Source organism: Cyprinodon tularosa, unplaced genomic scaffold, assembly GCF_016077235.1.
Source record: "Cyprinodon tularosa strain WSP-4 unplaced genomic scaffold, ASM1607723v1 ctg71, whole genome shotgun sequence".
NCBI classification, from domain to species: Eukaryota; Metazoa; Chordata; class Actinopteri; order Cyprinodontiformes; family Cyprinodontidae; genus Cyprinodon; species Cyprinodon tularosa.
The window spans coordinates 3084782-3105510 of NW_024039463.1; the positions used below are offsets into that span (position 1 = coordinate 3084782).

The 20729-nt window shown below is 37.0% G+C and overlaps 1 protein-coding gene across 1 annotated transcript; it reads right to left on the bottom strand.

The window, feature by feature from the left end:
* Window positions 1–375: 375 nt before the first annotated feature.
* Window positions 376–19104, bottom strand: pstpip1a (proline-serine-threonine phosphatase interacting protein 1a). The gene is made up of 15 exons (XM_038268897.1): window positions 18957–19104; window positions 18177–18277; window positions 18027–18101; window positions 17876–17910; window positions 17683–17789; window positions 17530–17592; window positions 16974–17078; window positions 5636–5681; window positions 5343–5422; window positions 4881–4979; window positions 4709–4805; window positions 4465–4552; window positions 4291–4367; window positions 1080–1192; window positions 376–977 (listed from the first exon to the last, which is right to left on the bottom strand). The coding sequence occupies exons 1-15, from the start codon at window positions 18984–18986 to the stop codon at window positions 846–848; spliced, it is 1248 nt and encodes a 415-aa protein (XP_038124825.1). The 5' UTR covers window positions 18987–19104; the 3' UTR covers window positions 376–845.
* Between the last annotated feature and the right edge of the window lie 1625 nt (window positions 19105–20729).

A 20729-nucleotide genomic window follows, 5' to 3' on the forward strand; every position in this document is an offset into this window, starting at 1 on the left:
TAAAAGAGGACTTGCTATTTTCTAAACTGTAGATATATTTTATGTGTGTTTATTTTGACCCAGCTTAATCAGCGGACTCCTTTTGTCTATCCTAGTCAGTTTTGTAACTATTCATACATGCTTAAAGTGACTCCACTGCGGTTATATGGTAGCTCCCGAGTTAGTGACCTATCACTGAAGAGCAACCAGACACCACAGACAGCAGTGAACTCAGCTGCATGTCCTATGAATAGTTCCCCAATTGCTCTTCTCATAAACTGCCTTACAAAAAAGCTGCTGCTACAATAAACTAAAGCATTTTTCTTATGTTGTTTTTGTAAAAGTTAAAACTAAATATTAATCTTAGGATACCTTTATTTGAATAAATGCAAATAATCACTTTAAACTTATCTGTTTTAGTTTTTTATACAAATAAAGGGACATAAATTACATTCAAGGTAAAAACAGACATCCTGCAAACATTTAAACAATTCCCATTTAACATAAAACTAAAGTTTGTCAATAAGCATTAGTGCCATGTTCCTGTGCAAAGGCTCTAGTTGGATTCTAGCTGTCAATAGTTCACGAAGGAGAACAGTAGACAGTTGTCTAAAACATGTAATTTCTTGTAGTAACTGCTGCTGTTTTTTTGGGCCATTATTTACAGATATCATTGTGGCAACAACAGTTTCTGTTTAGATTGTTGATATAAAGTGGTTCACTGAGTTGTGGACATTAGTTTGAACACACTGTACAGAACAAAGGAAACATTACTCTTCTTCTGGATGTAGCTAAGGGCAGCAAAGTGGGTTATCCGGAGAGAAAATCAAAATCCATAAACGTACATGTAAAAAGGGCGGCCTGGTTTATTCCTTAGAAAGATAAGAACCAGGAACCAAACCAGAAAGACCATTTCTTCGTACTGTCCACCAGCCATCTTCTCCCTCTTCTATCACATCCACAACATCCCCGGCTGATATGGAGAGTTCATCTTCCCCCTAAAACAAAAACATGAACTGTCAGGTTAATTAAAGTTTTCATAAAAGATGAAAAAACAATTGTAAAATGTATATATAATAGTCTGTGTTGAATGTCTGGACCTGTGCTATGTAGTCATATATAGCCTTGTACTCATTACTGCTCGGCTGGGACGGCGGAAATCCAGGAATGGTGGCATAAACGCCATCTGATGTTCCTGCTGAAGACGAATAATCTGTAATTTTAAGGTGAAAACTCAAGATTAACAACAAAACAAAAGGAATAGAAATATATGTTGACATAATAAATTTTGGATTTTCAGCTGGATTTAAAGTTTTAGGTTTTGCATCAAATTCACTTTACAGTTTATGTAATATTTTTAAAAACACTTTTAATAATGGCATTATAAACCTTAGAGGATCATTGCAGTTTAAATAAGTGGGAATGCATAAGCATTCCCACTTGACTATCCTCTTTTTTAAAACAGCAGAAGAACAGAGACATTATACTTAATTTCGTTTAGATAGGAGCTTATCTTATAAGTTTATTTTTATTTCACCCATGTAGGATTCTTAACTGTATGCTAAACTTAGTAACTGATTAATATTAGTTACTATTAACTGTTCTTTTTACTACCAGGAAACCTCAAACTGTAGTTAAATGACCTTCAGCTGATCCAAAATGTAGCAGACAGAGTTCTGATGAAAATTAAAAACAGATCATATTTCTTCTGTTTTAGCTTCCCTTCACTAGCTTCCTGTTTAATCCAGAATAGAATTTAAAATCCTCCCTCTCACATATCCAGCCTTAATGGCCAACTTCCCTCTTATATGGGAGATCGAATAGTTCCTTAGGTTCCTAACTTAGCACTTTGCTCTCAGTATGCAGGTTTACTAGTGGTTCTAGTAAACCTAATCGTAATTTTTAAAAGTAGAATGGAGGCAGATCTTATATTTTTCATGCCCCTCTACTGTGGAACCAACTACCACTTTTAGTCCGTGAGGCATAGACCCTGTCAACTTTTAAGGTCGGGCTCAAAGCTTTCGTTTTTGATAAAGCTTATAGTTAAAAACAGAGTGATGTTTGCTTAATCCCTGGGTGAGTAGAGAGGTAGGTGGAGGTAGAGCGGTAAAGCGGGGGGAGAATTTCAGGCCGGACAGACTTACTCCTTGGCTCTACCTTTCTTCTACTTCATCCAAAATAGTTAAGTTATCTTGAGCTATTTTCTGTATTTGTGCTGCTAGATGTTTGGGCTGCTGGATCACATAGGGACCACTTCCCATCATTCTGCTTAATTATCAATCTCCATTGTCCCATTCTGCAGTATTTGTCAAGTTCCACTCATTACTTTATGTTCTTTATGTTTCTAATCATAGTAGCTTCATCTGGTCTGTTCCTGTTGGGCTTTGACTCCATCCTGGATGGAAATATCAGCTACGCTGCTGCCATCAACATCTCTGTTTATAGATGTTGGAGCTTGGCCTGTTTCCAGTGTAGTCATGTTTCTTTTACTGTGACTAGCAGAATTAGCTTGGAGCTTGTCTGCCTGGCTGTGTCTTTCCTGGACGGGCCTTCTGTGGAGCTGGTTACCATTTATATATCTGCTTCTTTTTGTATGTCTGCTTCTGTTTCCTTGAACCCCAGTCTGCCTCGGCAGATGGCCACTCACACTGAGCCTGATTCTCCTGGAGGTTTCTTCCTGTTAAAGGGAGTTTTCCTCTCTATTGTAATTACATGCACGCTCTTGTGAGGAATTGCTGAAGAGTCAACGACAAACTGCAAATGAAGGTCGTCGCCCCAAGCTCATCATGGAGGATACTTAAGTTTATATGAAGTCCATTATGACAGGCCATTTTTACATTCATTAAAAGTACTCTCCTCTCTGTTGTTCTATTTATCGATCACCAAAATAGGATTCTTCCTGGTCAAAATCATATTCCTAGTAGGAACTGTAATAACAGATTTTCTAAATTACATTTTTGCAGCAGAAAATTAATTTGAAAAAGCGAAAAAAAATCTACATTTTACCAGTAAGAATTAAGTTTTATATATTTAAAACACACAGGGTCATTTTGATATTTATCAGTTTAAGTGAATATGTATTTATGATATCTGAAATATATTTCTTTATAGTCAAAATTATACACCTGAAAATCTAACATTAGCATAACATTAACACAGTTACAGTAGGAATACGGAGGTCTGAAATTAATTCTAGACTTCCTGAATGTTGATTCTAGATTTGAAGAAAGTAATTTTGTTTGAAATGGTCATTTTGACGGGGAAACTTTTTTTCTCAGACATCAGACATATCTCTGCAGTCGATCTAATACATATCTAATACATATAATTACGGGGAAACTAGTTTATTGCTTTAATGGTCATGGATCTATTTGTCTATTTACATCTGGCAGCAGATTTCCCACAGAATTAATTTATTTATTTATGTGTAATTGCAAATCATTTCAGCTATTTCATGTATTGTGAAAAAAATGAACTGCATGTTGCTCATATTATAAACAAACCAAAAACAAATAAATCTCATATACAGTCAACTGACTGTATATCCAATCCACTTCAAAAGGACATGTAATATTTATTTTTAACATCTAATGTATCTAATTGACCTAGTGAATGTTTTTTTTAAATATTTTTTGCACAAAATTACAACAGAACTCTCCAGACTAAATCAAGAAATAAAACAAAGTGTTTGGCTCTAAGGAGAGCAGAGACAGAGAACACTCTGGGGAGAATGTTTCTATGGTGATTCCCTTGATTTCAGGTTTAGAAAACTTAAGAGTCTTCAGTAAACCAGCTTTTTCAAACAGACCCCTGGTCTTTAGTGTTTCATGTCTATTTTGAACAGAACAAAACACTTCTTACTTGTGAAATGGATACATGAACTCATGGATGTATGTGTTTTTACATACAAAAATCTGCTTAGTTTTGCATTTACCTTCCTATAATTTGATGCACCTAAATAAAATCCATTGCAAGCAGCAGCCTTCAGCAGCCCTCTTATTGCAAACAGTGTCAGATAGAGAGTTTTGAAGAAGCTCAGTGTAGAGTTATATTATAAATCAATATCTAAAGCTTTGAATATCTTATGATGAATCAGAATTTAGTATAATAGCAAAGCGATCAATACTTTGACATCCTCAAAGCAATTTTTAGCTGTATGTTTATAGCTGAAACTTGTACATATTCTGCAAAACATAGTCAACATGATTTGGTCAAATTTTTTAGGTGCAGAAATAGCATGTGGGATTCAGCTAATTGGATGAAATCATTATTAGCAGTTCTAGAGTTAGTTGAATAATTATGGTAGCATACCAGGAGGTTCAGATACTCCCTCATTGATGTTCAGCTTGGAGCCAAATGTACAGCTTCCCGGCAATAGATTTGAAAACCTAAAGGATTTGAAAAGCTATTAGAAAGGTCAACCACAGCAATTACAGTATAAGAAACAAGTCCAAATATTTTCTGAATGTCTTTTCATCCTCCAACCTTTTCTTGACTCCTTCTACAAATCCAGCGCTGCCGTTTTTCTGCACTGAAGCATTATTCTCGTAGTAACTTTGATATTCGATTGGAGCTGTGGCGGGAAGAAAAAGCCTTAAAATCAATTCAACAAGTACCAGCCCTGATGTACAGTAATATGTACTTAGCTGAAAGATAATATTGAAATTAACTCTCAGAAAGGAACATATTCAAATCAAAGCAGAAAGATTGTAGGCGTTGCACGCCTTACCTGGGGGGGTCGGGTTACACTTTTTCATCTCCACAAAGTTGTTGTTGTCCTTGATGATGTCACAGTTTTCAAGCGACTGTCTGACATTTTCGCAACACTGAAAAAACAGCTTGTCATGAAAGAGATGTAAATATTGTGTGTTCCTGACTGCCCAGGTTTTATAATAACTCACCTCGTCATCTTTGACACATTGCATTGAAAGCTGGTTACAGTGTACCCACAATGCATTCCTAATGACACTGATGCGATCTTCCTCTTGCTGCTGAAACATCTGGAGAACATTTGGAGTACAAAAATATGTTTATTATGCAGTTGAAACTCCCCAATCTTCTTTTTATTTGCATCCAAGTATAAACATTGTTATTTTGTCACCAGTGACTAACCTTATAGGGAAGTTTAAAGCTGCTAAAAGGCTTCAGATCTATTGATGTTATCACTTTCAGGAAGAGCTGGTGCACGGAACTATCTATTTAGAATAATGACTCACTATTTAGTGTGTTATGGGGAAATGCTTCATATCCCATCTAAGAAAACACACCTAGCACTATATATCAGCTCTGTGTTTGTTCACACAGTTGAAAAGGCATATTCTAAGTAAACAGAAAAAAAAACGATAGAGCGTCTCAAAGCTTACCTCACAGGTCTCAATATGTGTCGCCTCCCACTCCTGACGAATCCGTTCAAGCTGTTCAATGTTTGACCTGTACTGCTTCTCTAAAGATAATTCACACCACATGGTGACACATTATATCTCAGTCATCCTTGGTTCATGTTATGCATATTAGAAAATTAATGGTTTTCAGAGAAAAGGGAAGTTAGGAAGACCAAATTTATTTTAATAAAAATTATACTTCTGATAAAAAAACAGATCCTGACAAAGTATATGTTTCTATTCTTACTTAAATTAATAAAACTCTTTCTCCTTACCTGCTTCAACTGCAGCCTCTCGGCACTGCTTAGATTTGTTGTTCATCTAAAAGAAATGTCAGAGAGAAAAAAAAGAAATTTAAATATTGTTCTTTATAAGGTTACTCAGCACAATTACCAAATGCCTAACTCAGTTCTTTATGCTTTGCTTCAAAGGAATTGGACTGTGAATTAATCTTGAAAAGTTTCCATTTCATACTTTCTTTTCCTCTTTTTCTGTGTAATGGTAGTTCATTTTCATTTAGGGAACACGTTTTTTTGTCAAATGACTACTATGAATCATTTTAAGACATTTTTTTACTGTTATTGTGACATTACATGAGACTATCCATCCATCCATCCATTATCTGACACAAAGGAGAATTTAAACAAGTCAATTAACCTAACAGTCATGTTTTTGGGCTGTGGGAGGAAGCCGGAGTACACGGAGAGAACCCATGCATGCTCAGGAAACACATGCAAACTCCATGCAGAAAGACCCCGAACCCAGAACCTCTTGCTGCAAGGCAGGAGTGCTATCCACTGCGCCACTGAACAGCCACATGAGACTAATATCTAAAATAATATAATGATAATAATAATAATAAAAATACTATCTGTGATGTTGACTTATTTGCTTCCTTTAGCTAAAGCCAGAACTTATCGAGAGGCTATAAAGGATGAGATTCAGAAATCGTTTTGTACAAAAGTATCAGTCAGGATTAGTTGGTCAAAAGAAGTAAGTCAGGAACTGTTGGTAACAGATCCCTCCAAAACATCCACACTGAAACACATTGGTGGAATCCTTAAGCTGTCACTGCCAACTTCAAGCATGCAGAATAAAAAGAAGAAAGACTTGACCAGAAGAAGATGGTAGTTTTGGTAGTTGGAGTGACACAGCAAGTGTTTAGAAATAAATCTGACAGGAAGTCAGGGGTGTGACCTAAGCACTGCTGTCCTCAAAATCTGATCAATTTGAAGAACTTCTGCTAAGAACATTAGCCAAATATGGCCATGGGATAAAAAACTTGATCCTGAGATCACATAAATGGCACTTGAAAAAATAATTTGTCTTTACTTGCTCATAAAACAGGAGTTTTGCATCTTTTTTGGTAGATTTATCCCTCCTGATATATAACATGTTTTTTTTTTGTCACACTGGACTGGATATACTGCATGTTACATTTAAGGTAAACAATTTTTTAGAATTATTAATAATGGTCTTACTTTACAACGTACTTGAATCAAATGCTGATGTAATTCTTCAGTGTAATTCTGGATATGAATCGGAATAATTCAAGAAATAACTTTAGTGAAATTTGTAAACAAACTTTGGATTACTGCTCAACTGAAATGTATCTAAAATGTTAACAGGGGCCAAGTTATACTGTAATCTCCAATTAATATATAAATTCAACCATTGAATTTATACTGAAAGTCTTTTAATGATTCTAGACTGGATAAGACTAACCCTTTTAATATACATGTAGTATGGTATTGACCATGACTTAATGCAAGTAGTTGTCTTTGACAGCTCAAAAATGTTTTTTGTCACAGGTTATATTCACAACAAGCAACTCAATTTAAATGTAAGAATGGAGTCAAAGGTTTACACAAATTGGGAAAGTCTTTTGGAGGTAACCTATTTCAAAGTTACCAATGTTTCATCACTTTGGTTAAGTTTTAAAAAAACCCTGACACAATTTCTCAGGAACCAAAAAGCCTGTTATAGTTTAAAAGCAGATAAGAAATTATATTTTCAGTCAACTTCCAAAACAATTCTCAAAAGGTCAAGCTCTAAAAAAGGGAGCAAAGAAACAAGGCTCCATTCTAAAATTGTCATGTTGTACGTTTAAACAAGACAAAGATTAAATCATTTAACCATTACAAGAAATACGATTTGAGATTTCAAAGTTAGGCTTAAACATAAAACTCAACAAGCACGGTGCTGGTACTATCATTGTCATGTCAAGTAAAGCCGAAGTAATAGAAAATTCTTAATAAATAAAACAGACAATGCTGTTTATGGACAAAAAAAATACAAAACTGTTGTTTTTCAAGAAACCTTCCCCACATTCTAAGCTAATGCTAGAACGCTATTGTTTTAAAATGATGTGAAAAGGTGACTAAAGCTCAGATTTCCACAGTAAAGTAGTAAACCTTTTGGACAACATAAGCTAACGTCATTTGTCAAGAGTGTCATTAGCTTGCTGGACACATACAGCCAAATGGTTCTGGTTCTGCTGGAGGTTTCTTCCTGTTAAAAGGGAGTTTTTCCTCTCCACTGTCGCAACAAACATGCTTAGTGTGAGGGATTGCCTTCGTGTCAATGAGTCGATGAAATCAACTGGTTTCCCTTAGACAGGAAACTTTTAATCAATTTGAATGTATGATCTGGTTGAAATGTAAAGTGCCTTGAGATGTCATGTATTGTGAATTGGCGCTGTATAAATAAACTGACTTGAAATGGTGGGGATCTGTGGGTCAGCTCCCCCTTCCAGATGCACTTCCCTGTAGGATTTTTGTATACAAGATCGGTCTTGTTTGTAATTGTATGACAGAAAGGCATTGAGTAATATTTTTCAGGCAGAACCACTATTGTAAATGTCACCATGTCTAATTTATAGGTGACTAAACAGAGAAAAAAAAAAGAAAAATATTTAACCTCTCCAAAAAAACACTGCAAAACCCCATGAAAGCACATCTGAAACTGGAGGAACCCTCAGACTTTAGAGATCCACATCTTGACTATAACTCAAGCAAATTTGGACTGAGAAAGTTGAAGCATGTTTGTTCCACAAAGGTTTTAGTGGGCAGTGTGCTAGGCGGAAATGGGATTTTGGCACAGTGGTGCCAAAAGTGGCCAAATTGTGCCAAATTAGTTTTTACATTGATAAAAGGGAATCTGGCCAGACAAATATGCTGATTTGCATTATTGGAGACCCTCTGCATAAGGCAAAGCCTTTACTCCTAAGATTTAGCCGTTGTTTCACTGAAGTTTACCATTGAACACACAATAATATTACCAAACTGAATAGAAAATAAGAATAACGGACCAAGCTTATGTAACGTATGCCGTTGCATCACCTGAAATGGTCGCACAATTACCTCCGACCCCTCCTTGGAAAGGTCTGAGCCTCTAGTCTCCAATGATGCTGGTCATTAGGGGTATGGTTAAAAATGACTACCTGCTGTTGCATTACTCCCTCATAGTCAGAGTCAGATATGTCAGATGGAACTTTAAAAACTAATTTTATTTGTTTACACAACTATAAAACCAAAAGTGTTTGTGAAAAAATTATTTTGAAACATATTTTAGAAAATTTAAACCCCCATTTTGAAAGGCATGTGGACGAAACACCACATGACTGTGCTTTGGCCACTTCAATAAATAGATCAACATGAGTCTTTGTCTTTTGGGCCCGCCTGTTATGGTTTTGGTTCTGTTCAAGTTTTTATCAAATTTCCATTTTGTCTCTCTTAAAAATTTCTTGTTTGCCCTCTTGTGTCAGTCTCCTTTTCCCTAGCTCCCTTCTTGCCTCTGTTCACACCTGCTCCCAATCTGCTAATTAGCCTGGTTTTATTAGCTTTGTTTCTCTCTCCCACACATCCTCCTCCTGTTCAGTCACTCTTTGCTGGTTTGTCATCATTTTTTTGCCCCCTTCTTGTGAGTATTCCTGGTCCTCACTTTTTGTGGATTTATGTTTTGGATTTTTGCTTCTGTTGTTAATTTAATATTTAAGAAATCACTTTAGCTTTTTGTGTCTGCATTTGGGTCCTGTCAAACCTGCACCCCACCATGACACCGCCGACACCAGGCTTAAGGGGTTACAGCTTGGTCTTGGTTGATGTGGTCTTGACTACCACACTACAGGTGCTGGTCATAAAATTAGAATATCATGAAAAAGTAGATTGATTTCAGTAATTCCATTTAAAAAGTGAAACTTGTATATTATATTCATACATTACATACAAACTCATATATTTCAGATGTTTATTTTGTTTAATTTTGATGATTACAAATGACAACAAATGAAAATCTCAAATTCATCATATCAGAAAATTAGAATATTACTGAAGACCAATAAAAACAAAGGTTTTATAGAAATGTTGGCCAACTGAAAAGTATGAACATGAAAAGTATGAGCATGTACAGCACTCAGTATTTAGTTGGGCCTCCTTTGGCCTGTATTACTGCAGCAATGCGGCGTGGCATGGAGTCGATCAGTCTGTGGCACTGCTCAGGTGTTATGATAGCCCAGGTTGCTCTAATAGTGGCTTTTAGCTCTTCTGAATTGTTGGGTCTGGTGTATTGCATCTTCTTCTTCACAATACCCCATAGATTTTCTATGGGGTTAAGGTCAGGAGAGTTTGCTGGCCAATTAAGAACAGGGATACCATGGTCCTTCAACCAGGTACTGGTAGCTTTGGCACTGTGTGCAGGTGCCAAGTCCTGTTGGAAAATGAAATCTGCATCTCCAAAAAGTTGGTCAGCTGCAGGAAGCATGAAGTGCTCTAAAACTTCCTGGTATGTGGCTGCGTTGACCCTGGACCTCAGGAAACACAATGGACCAACACCAGCAGATGACATGGCACCCCAAACCATCACTGACTGTGGAAACTTTACACTGGACTTCAAGCAACGTGGATGAAGTGCCTCTCTTCTTTTCCTCCAGACTCTGGGACCTTGATTTCCAAAGGAAATGCAAAATTTACTTTGGACCACTCACCAGCAGTCCAGTCCTGTTTCTCTTTAGCCCAGGCAAGACGCTTCTGACGCTGTCTGTGGTTCAAGAGTGGCTTGACACAAGGAATGCGACAGCAGAAACCCATGTCTTTCATACGTCTGTGTGTGGTGGTTCTTGAAGCACTCACTCCAGCTGCAGTCCACTCTTTGTGAATCTCCCCCACATTTTTGAATGGGTTTTGTTTCACAATCCTCTCCAGGGTGCGGTTATCTCTCTTGCTTGTACACTTTTTTCGACCACATCTTTTCCTTCCCTTCGCCTCTCTATTAATGTGCTTGGACACTGAGCTCTGTGAACAGCCAGCCTCTTTAGCGATGACCTTTTGTGTCTTGCCCTCCTTGTGCAAGGTGTCGATGGTCGTCTTTTGGACAACTGTCAAGTCAGCAGTCTTCCCCATGATTGTGTAGCCTATAGAACTAGACTGAAAGACCATTTAAAGGCTTTTGCAGGTGGTTTGAGTTAATTAGCTGATTAGAGTGTGGCACCAGGGGCCATCAATTTTGAACCTTTTCACAATATTCTAATTTTCTGATATGATGAATTTGAGATTTTCATTTGTTGTCATTTGTAATCATCAAAATTAAACAAAATAAACATCTGAAATATATGAGTTTGTATGTAATGTATGAATATAATATACAAGTTTCACTTTTTAAATGGAATTACTGAAATCAATCTACTTTTTCATGATATTCTAATTTTATGACCAGCACCTGTACTTCCCATGATAGCAGTTCTGAACCCTTAGCTGTAGGAATCAACTAAAGATATCAATGTTTTGATGGCTCAGTCAGATGATAAACACTACTGCTCCCCAGTACTATTTCACTACACTATAGACACACTCCTTAATTCCTGTACTTAGTCATAAAGCTATTGGAGATTAATGTGGGTGATAAAAACACAAGCTAAGGCTGACAGTAAGAGCAGGAATAAAACAAATGGAACCCATAGCTACCGATTTTTATTCTGTGTTTAATCGCTATAAAAAATATTATGCAAAATGACCAGAAGTTGTTTTGGGCTGCTGCTGAAATAAATTGCATTGACCAGCTCCAGTGGAGTACACTGAAATGCTAATATATGGTTTGGCACTGAAAATTGATTTAAAAAAAAATGCCGGAATTGAATATATATAATTTCCTACAGGATATGATTACTAATACTTGTCTGTTACTTGTTCTACTATTTTACCAAACAGGGAAGTGATTGTTAGTTTTTTCTCTAGTGAGGATAAACCGATATAGGATTGAATCTGACAGAATTAGAAATCAAAATCAAACCTAAAATATGTTTACCATCCTATGCACCATTAATAAACCCAATAAATTTGTTAGGAACAATTACTAATACGTTTTATGTAACTGTTGTGTCTTTGTTTGAAATGTCCCATGTATTTATTGTATTTACAAAGTTATTTTATCATGTTTTATATTTTATTTTATTTCATTTCTTCTCTAATTTTCTAATATATTATTAAGGTAAACATGTTTCAATAACTGTTTTTGCCATTTCTGCTACTATTTCAGACACATTTGATATAACCACATAGAACTGTCCTTTTTCTATTGGTTGTACCCTAATAAAAAAAAAAAGAAAAAAAAAAGTATTTTTACTTTTACTCATAATGAAAAACTCAAAACTCAACCCTATGCCTCAAAAGATATTTGAATTCCTACTACGTAATCCTGTACGTACATACCCCCTCTTAAAACCATTGCTAAATCACTAATAGAAAATTAAAGTTTGTCAAATGAATGGACCGGCATTGAATCCTGACAGAGCAGCAACTTAGCAAAGATTTTAAAATGGCAGTGTCCCAGACAACGTATTTAGTTAAATACGTGAATATACTAAAAATAGTAATATAGAGATAGTTTGAAACACATTGATTAGAATTTATATTGTTTAGGTATGATAGTGAGCCCCAGAATTACAAGGTAAAAATGTGGCATACTGTAGATTACTAACAAAAGAACTATGCATTACTCAGGTCCAGTATCAGGTTGTTTTATTTATGAAAGATTCACACCTTCCCTCTTTTAACCCAACAGACCATTTTTCCTATTCCTAAGCAAACATTAATGATTGCTTTGGACAGAGAATGAGGCAGTCAAAGTCTGAAAGAAAACTTAGAAACACCTTTAGTGGATCAAGGGGTATCCATGCATGACTAAAAGATGAGAAGCTAAGCAGGTGCTGGTTTCTTATCACTTAAACATAATAGTGTGCCCTTATTAAGTTCTCAGTTTCAAAGTTCACTTCAGAAGGAAGTAAAAGTGGGAGTTCTCTGTGTTTATTTAAAAATGAATGAAAAGATCAGATAAGAATAACTTTATTTCTCCCACAAGGGGACATTTCACTTTTATATTGTTTTTTAAAAGATGAATAGGGTAAATTTAGAGAACTTATGTAAGTAGTAGGATAATCAAATTACAGTCTCATATTAAAGCTCTACAGAATGACCCTTAGGGAGAATTTTATTTAAAGAAGTATTCACAGTTGATACCTATTCAGTCCTAAGATGGACCTGTATGTTGTCTGCTGCTGTTTGTTTCTTTGTTTTTTAATTTTTTCAATAAATATTCACAGCACTGACATTTTTTGCATTTTCCTGAGCTGAAACTATGGCACAAAGTTTAGTAAAGTTTATTTGGCTTTTAAGTAAACTCAAAGGAAACAGGGCAAATGCTTTATGAGAACAAAGATTCTGTTTCTCAGGCTTGCAGCAGCCTAGTGTGAGGAACAGGAAATGTTGCACTGAACTGTTAATTTTAATAAGATCGTATATTGCATTATTTATAGAACAAGTGTTGCTCTGCTCTGTTTCATTCAGGGAATTATTTTTGCTATGCCTTTAAATAAGATTTTATTGTACATTCGCTCGCATAGTAATGCATGAAAAAAGTATTCCCAAATCATAAACCACCTAATGATTCATTTCCAAAGCGCCAGTGATCTGAATAATTTGGATACATGTCAACATTTCAAAAGATAAGTCTATGTATAATTTATTGTTATACACATATATGTCTGAAATGTAGATCATATGATTCTTCTCTTTCAGTGTTTGTGGGCTGACAGATGCTTTTAATATCCAACTGAAATATAGCTCAACCTCACGTAGGTAACCTATTTGAGCTTCCAGCATAAATAAACTTGGCTATAAATGGTTTCTCTTAAAGTACATCTCAGTGAATCAGCCTGGCACTAAAAAGTTTACCACAGTAGTAAAATTCACAACAAACCTCATTTAAATTCCACTCAAACAGAGCCATATAGTACTTTTCTATTTACTCTTCCTTAATTGGCACCAATAATTATAGTGTTATGAAAACTCACAATTCAGTTTTGTAAAATCTTACATAACAACAAACAAAAACATACTTAAAAGCATGCTGGCGTACTGAAAGGTGTTTCATATAATGTGCAGTATACACACTCGGTACTGGGTTTGTTCTCTCTTTTGCATAAATAGTGCTTCAGGGCACTGTGATATGGAGCCCATTAGGCCGCTGCTCTACTGAGGTATTAAGCAAACTCACCTTACTCTAATTCTGCTATTTGCATCTAGGTTTGGTGTCTCTCAACAGTTTCTATGTGTGGATTGGATCCAGCATTTCACTGACCTATTAGGCAGCATGAGCAGGTAGAAAGTTCGCAGCTGGAAAAATAATATCAGCATCTACTAAAGCATGTCAGCAACAGGAAGCAGAAAAGACTATAGAATGTTGTAGTAGATGGACTTCAGAAAAACCTGTGGACTAACACTAGCAGTGGCAGGAGTGGTGGTCTATTGGTTAGCACATGGAGCTTACAACTCTGAGGTTCTGGGTTCGAGCCCCACTTCCACAGACTGCCACTCTGGGTCCCTCGGCAAAGACCCTTAACCCCACACTGCTCCCCGGGCACCGCACAGTGGCAGCCCACTGCTCCCCAAGGGGATGTGTTAAATACAGAGAGTCCATTATGTTGTAAAGTGAACACAAAGTGTAAAAAAGCTGAAAAAAAGGGCAACTACACACCCTAAATCATCAGTGACTGTGTAAACCGAAAACTGGATACAAAGCAAGTAGAATTTTGTTCCGCTGCACTCTTGTCTCAGGCCCCAACACCTTGATTTCCACATTTAACAGGGGCTTTCTAACACTTTAGACCAGGCATCCCCAAAGTCGGTCTCGAGGGCCGCCGTCCTGCAGGTTTTAGAGGTTTCCCTGCTCCAGCACAGCTGATTTACATTGATAGTTGATTAACAGGCTTTTGCTGAACTGCAATCATCAGAATCAGCTGTGCTAAAGCAGAGAAACCTCTAAAACCTGTAGGACAGCGGCCCTCGAGGACTGACCTTGGGGATGCCTGCTTTAGACGTTCCACATGTTAATGGACTTAGAACCATGATGCTAAGCACTGGATACAGATAAAGGATATGCACATCTATTAAAGCCGGGCATACACTGTGTGATTTTTTGCCCTTTTCGGGCCGATCCTCCAGTCTTACGAGAATTTTTCGATCCGGCCGACTTTCAGCTTGATCGTGCGTCGTGTAGTGTAAGGGGGCAATCACCCTCTCACGATCAGGAATTGTAATGTCGGAAAGAAATCAAACATGTTTAAAATTCAGTCAGCCGTTCTAACGTGTTCGTGGAGAAATCGCTCAGTGAGCATGCACAAACAATGATTCTTCTTCTCCTTCTTACTCTCAGACGTAAACATAGAACCATGGAGAAATGGAATTCTTTCTGTAAGATTGACAGACCGTAGTAGACACGTTTGCTCAACCATGACTTTGTCCAAATACGTTGTCACCTTTTCTTTTTAGGGCTTCCAGCACACAAAATTGCACCAACTGCCAGGGCAGCACCCAGAGCGTGAAGCCACACGATGTAAAAACATACATCGTAAACTGCAAACTTTTAAATCCTGTGGTTTCATAGTATAGTGTGAGCTGTAGCTGCGTGCAACGATAGAATAAATCGTGCAGTGTACATATGCCCGACTTTGGGGAACCAACCTCTCTTGTTTTAGGAATCAGCTTTAATTTGTCTCATATAAAAGTAAAATTTTCTGAGGAACTGAATTTCGCAATTTTATTGTCTTTAAGTCAAATCATTCACATTTATTCACTTTTAAACCCAATGTGGAAACTCATCGAAAGGCAAAGATTAAAACTGGGTTTTTGTTTTCATATGCTGCTAGAATGCGGATTGTAGGTCCAACTATTCTGGGCAACAGTGTTGTCGGATGCAGGAGTTTGCCCCTGCTCTGGTTTTCAGTGTTGTTATGTCCTTGGGAAAGACACTCCACCCACATAGTCGGCTGATAGTGGTCAGAGGGCCCAGTGGCACCAGTCTACAGCAGCCTCGCCTCTGTCAGTGAGCCCCAGGGCAGCTGTGGCTACAATGTAGTGTGCCACCGTGAGTGTGTGCGTGAATGGGTAAATGACTGTATGTAGTGCAAATCACTTTGCTCTAGTCTCCTGTCTTGAAAAAGCTACTATTTACCATTTCTATGTCTGTGTAGGACTATGGAGATTGTTTGTGCATGACTGGTTTTTCACAGGGTCTCAGGATATTGGACTCTGTCTGTACAACTTCTCTAAGGTTTATTGCAAGTTGCATGATGTCAACACATCATTGGGATTTATATTCATGGGTGGGATGGTTGGACTTAGCTAATATTAGGAATTCCCATTAGTTAATTTCTATTTACAAGGCTCTACGTTCCTGAGAAATGTTGACTCATATGTCTTTCACTCACACAACATGCTGCTTCTTTCTGTTCCTTTTGCTTGAAATAAATAGGGTGGGGAAAAAAAACCTTTGGTCACTCAGCTCCCTTCTTCTTCAATCAAAAAACTTTCAGATTAACTGAACTCATTCAACTAAGTGCTTTTACTTCCCCGCCAAACGTCCTGAAGGTTGATTCAATAACATGTATCTTTTTTTCATAAATGGGGAAGCTTTTCCAGGTCATCCAGGTCATAGTTATTCCAAAAAAAGTAGAGAAACAATCTACTGGACTTTGTTTCCAAGTTTGAAGTGTGAAGCAATACGTCTTCAAACTTGGAAACATAGCCCAGTGGATTGTTTTTATACTTTTTGGGAATGTTTTTCATAAGTTGTTGTTTTTCCTTTTAACTATAATTTTGTCTTATAGTCGTTGCCCCCTTTTGGCTTGGACTCCTCTGAAAAGAAGTTGTTTTTTCTCTCAGTGGGACTGTACAGGTTGTATAGAAGTTAAATGAAAATGAAAAATATGTATATTTATTTTACTTTTTGAGTATTTTTCCTGTATTAAATTAGGTTTTTGATGATACTGTAATTTCTTCCAATGAACAATGTACTCTGAACTTCCACATCAATGCCTTTTGCAACATGTTTTTCTCCCATACCATCTACATTCGATCACTGCTGCATTTTATGAAATGAAAATGTTCATTTCACTGCTAAGCTGCTTATTTACTGTCTGAAAGATGTACAAAACAAAATTTTGTTTTATATAAACTCTGTGTATAGAGAATGACAATAAAGCTGTCTAAGTCTACATAAAAATATGTACTTGATAGACTTTCAGCAGCCCACCAGGATGATGTCAGTTTGAGTAGCAAGTACCTTTTCGATCTGTTTGGGAGTGGCCGTGGGCGCGTTGCCCAGCCTCTCTGCGGTTTGCTCTGCCTCATCCGCCTCTTTGCAGCGCTGCTCATATGACTTTTTAGACTGTTAGGGCAGGAAACAGAGATAATTTGAAACCTCTGACAGCTACACTCTGTAGGTAGACAGTTAAGTGTGAAGCCTCAAAAGGAAAAATTGTTGATAGGGGGCTTGGTAGAGAAAAAAGATGTCATGCACACCCACAAGAAGAAATATTTAAGAAAGGACTTGTCACTTCCTTCCTGTCTGCCAAAAAAAAACGTTTCAGCATTTTTATGTTGTAATTGGTTTTTAATTCCTCCTCCGCACCCAACAGGACTTATGAACAATCTAGTACTTAAATATCAAGAAATTCATCATTCTGAACAGATTAAAATCTACAAAAAAGGCAGATTTTCTTGCATATCAAAGCAGAAGCTACACGGACTAAAACTGTTAAAGAATTAGTGTGTCATTCTGGTTCCCCAAAATAATCTTACATCTTCTCTATTATCATAGAAATATTAATTGACCTTACATCTATTGTTTTCTTGTAGAGGGAGATTTTTGATTTCTGGACCTTCTCCATGATGGTCTCAAACTAGTCAGAAAGGAAATTCAACATCGTTAGTGAGAAGGAAAACTATTGAACTTCCCTGTTATATTATTAGCAGAGAAAATGGATTGATACCTTTTTTCTCTGCTCTTTCTGTCGCTCCCTGAACTCCTCCATTCTCTTCACCTCTTCCTTTAGAAGGCCAGACAATTGAATGTGCAAGTTTCCTACATTTTCAATTTCTGAAATGAAGTAAAGCACATTGATGAAAACACAGACTCCTCAATGAAAAGGAATGTTTTGAGAAACCAAAATATTGTATTCTTACGTGTTTTCATTTCCTCAAATGATGCTCTCAAAGTGCTGTTGGGATAAATCAACAAAATATACTTTTATGCAATACCAGAACACCTGATATATTATGCAGAAGTGTTCAGAATGATCTGCATTCATTGTGAAAAGCACTCAGGTGAACCTACCTGATCTCAGCTGAACCCCCTGCCTTCCGAGCTATTGAGACCAGCTCCTTCCCATATTTCTCTTCGGCTGATGCTCTGCATGCATAACTCATCTATCAAAATCCCTGTTTACAAGTTCAGACATGAATTGCCTCAAATGAATCAACTCACCTCATTTTCAGGAGATCCTCCACATCCTTGCAAGTACGCCGACCATCATTAAGTCTCTGAATAATAGCGTCATAACCAGCATTGCTGACAAAGTCGTTGCCCTGGATACCAAAGAAAAATAATCCGGTGTCTCATTTCTACAGCTCCATTTTTAAAATGTGATCTGCCTAAATGGCTTTTGTTCTCACTCATCTATAAGTTTAAGTCCTAACTTATTTCAAGCGAAAGGCAAATGATCTCTTCTAGGATCCTAAATGGAAACAGTGATGCGGGACACATGTGAAATTTTCATATGGACCTTAACGTGATGAGATTTTTACATTATGCAAATCGGAGTTAGGATGCAAGTCTAAGGAAAATGGCAGAGCTCAGCTGATGGCCTCTTCTCAACATTTAGCCCTTTGAGCTTCAATTTGGTGAACAAGAGATTCAGTACATGTCAGGAGCCTAAAAGCACAGAGGACCAGAGGACAGAGCGGTACTGTAAAGAAAACCAGGTTTTGCTTTTTGTGAGATCTTGTTTCGAAGCAAAACAGAACAACACACAGAATCACAATAAATACAATTTCAAAATGAGTTACAGCAAACTTGTGTGCCAGAGAAAATATTTGATCAACTTAAAAAGTCATTAGAACTTTGTCAACAATTTACAGCTTTTGCATTTCCATTTAAAACTTCACAAGAATACTTTTTTTGTTTTTCCCTGTGACACTTCCCTTCAGCTCCCTACAAAATGTAACTAAAATACAAGAGAAATCAATATCATTAGATTGAACTTACCCAAAATGCATCTTTGAATTGTAATGCCATGTCAGCAGCGGTGTAACTCTCAGTTAAAAATCCTGCAGAGGTGAAACAAGCTGTAGCGCGATGCAAGTCAAATGCTTCATGTCACATTCAGGAAACACGCTTTCATGCAGCAACTCTTACTCTCTTGGTCGTGTCATTCAAATAAGGAAGAGCTGAAACAAGTCAGCAGCTGCTGTAGCAGAGCCCACATTTGGAGAGCCTGCAAGGGCAACTTCGCCTCGAATGCTTCAAACGTTTATTCTACAGAGGGCTGTTCATGAACCCTAACACAATGTTTACTTTACTAATTTGTATTTTTTGCTTAATTGAAGAAATGTTTCCTGTTCTGATAGAGTATATACACAATAAGGCTGACACAACTTCAGGAATTTCCTATAAAGTTTGCAATCCAGTACAAACTATTGCAATTTGTTCCAGTGTTGTAATAGTAGGGATGCCAGTACAGGTTCTGCTGAGACTCTCTTCCTTTTACAGACTGAATGTTATAAAATACTTAACAGTTATAGTGCTTTGAGGAAGTATTTGCCCCCCTTGAACTTATCGACCTTTTACCACATTTCAGTCTTTAAATAAAAAGATATAAAATTATATATATATATATATATACGTATATATATATATATATATATATATATATATATATATATATATATATATATATATATTATTTTTTATTTTTTTAGAAGAAATACGTGGGACACAAAATAATGAATTGGAACAAACTTTTTTTGGGATATTTTATCCTTTTTTTTTTACAAATAGAAAATTTGGGATGTGCCATAATAAGTGGGATGCGCAAAACTTTCAGTGAAGCAAACTTTAGAAGTTCAATGAGGATCTCTCAATGATCCAATGTTGACCTAAATGACAGATAATGATAAACAGAATCCACCGGTGTCTAATCAAGTCTGTTTAAAGTCCAGGGAGCACCATGAAGAACAAGGAACACACAACGCAGGTCCAAGATTCTGTTGTGGGGAAGATTAAAGCTGGATTTGGATAAAACATTTTTTTTACCAAAGCTTTAAACATCCCAAGGAGCACTGTGCAAGAGATAATGGAGTATCAGATCAAAGCCCAGCTGTCCTTGTAAACCTTCAGCTCAAACAAGGACAAGACTGATTAGAGATGCAGCCAAGAGGCCCATGATTACTCTGGATGAACTGCAGAGATCTACAGCTGAGATGGGAGGCTCTGTCCGTTGGACAGCAATCAGCCTTTTACAGAAGAAAGACATTTCTTAAAGTTCTCCATAAAAAGTCTTGTTTCAAGTTTGCCACAAGCCACCTGGGAGAAACAGCAGACATGAGGAAGAAGCTGCTCTGGCCAGATGAAACCAAAATTTAACTTTTTGGCAACAATTCAAAATGTTAAATTTGGCGTAAAAGCAACATAGCTCTTCACCATGAACACTCCATCCCCACTGTCAAACATGGTGGTGGCAGCATCATGGTTTTAGCGACAAGGAAGATGGTTAAAATTGAAGGGTAGATGGATGGAGCCAAATACAGGAGCATTCTGAAAGATAACCTGTTGGAGTCTGCAGAAGACCTGAGACTGGGACGTTGGATTTATCGTCCAACAAGACAATGATCCAACAAATAAAGCAACATCTACAATGGATCACAAATTAACATATACAGGTGTTAGAATGATCAAGTCACTGTCCAAACGAGAATCCATGGAAAGAACTGAAAACTGCTGTTGCTGAGCTCTAGCTGTTGTGCAAGGAAGAAGGGACAA

Excerpts from the sequence above, each read along its gene's own strand:
- pstpip1a (XM_038268897.1), bottom strand. The coding sequence starts at position 18,986 with ATGGCATTACAATTCAAAGATGCATTTTGG. Across the intron at positions 17,079-17,529 it reads TCTACAAGAAAACAATAGAT|TCTAAAAAGTCATATGAGCA; the intron begins GTAAGGTCAATT and ends CTGCCCTAACAG. Across the intron at positions 4,553-4,708 it reads GTGTAACCCGACCCCCCCAG|CTCCAATCGAATATCAAAGT; the intron begins GTAAGGCGTGCA and ends TTCCCGCCACAG.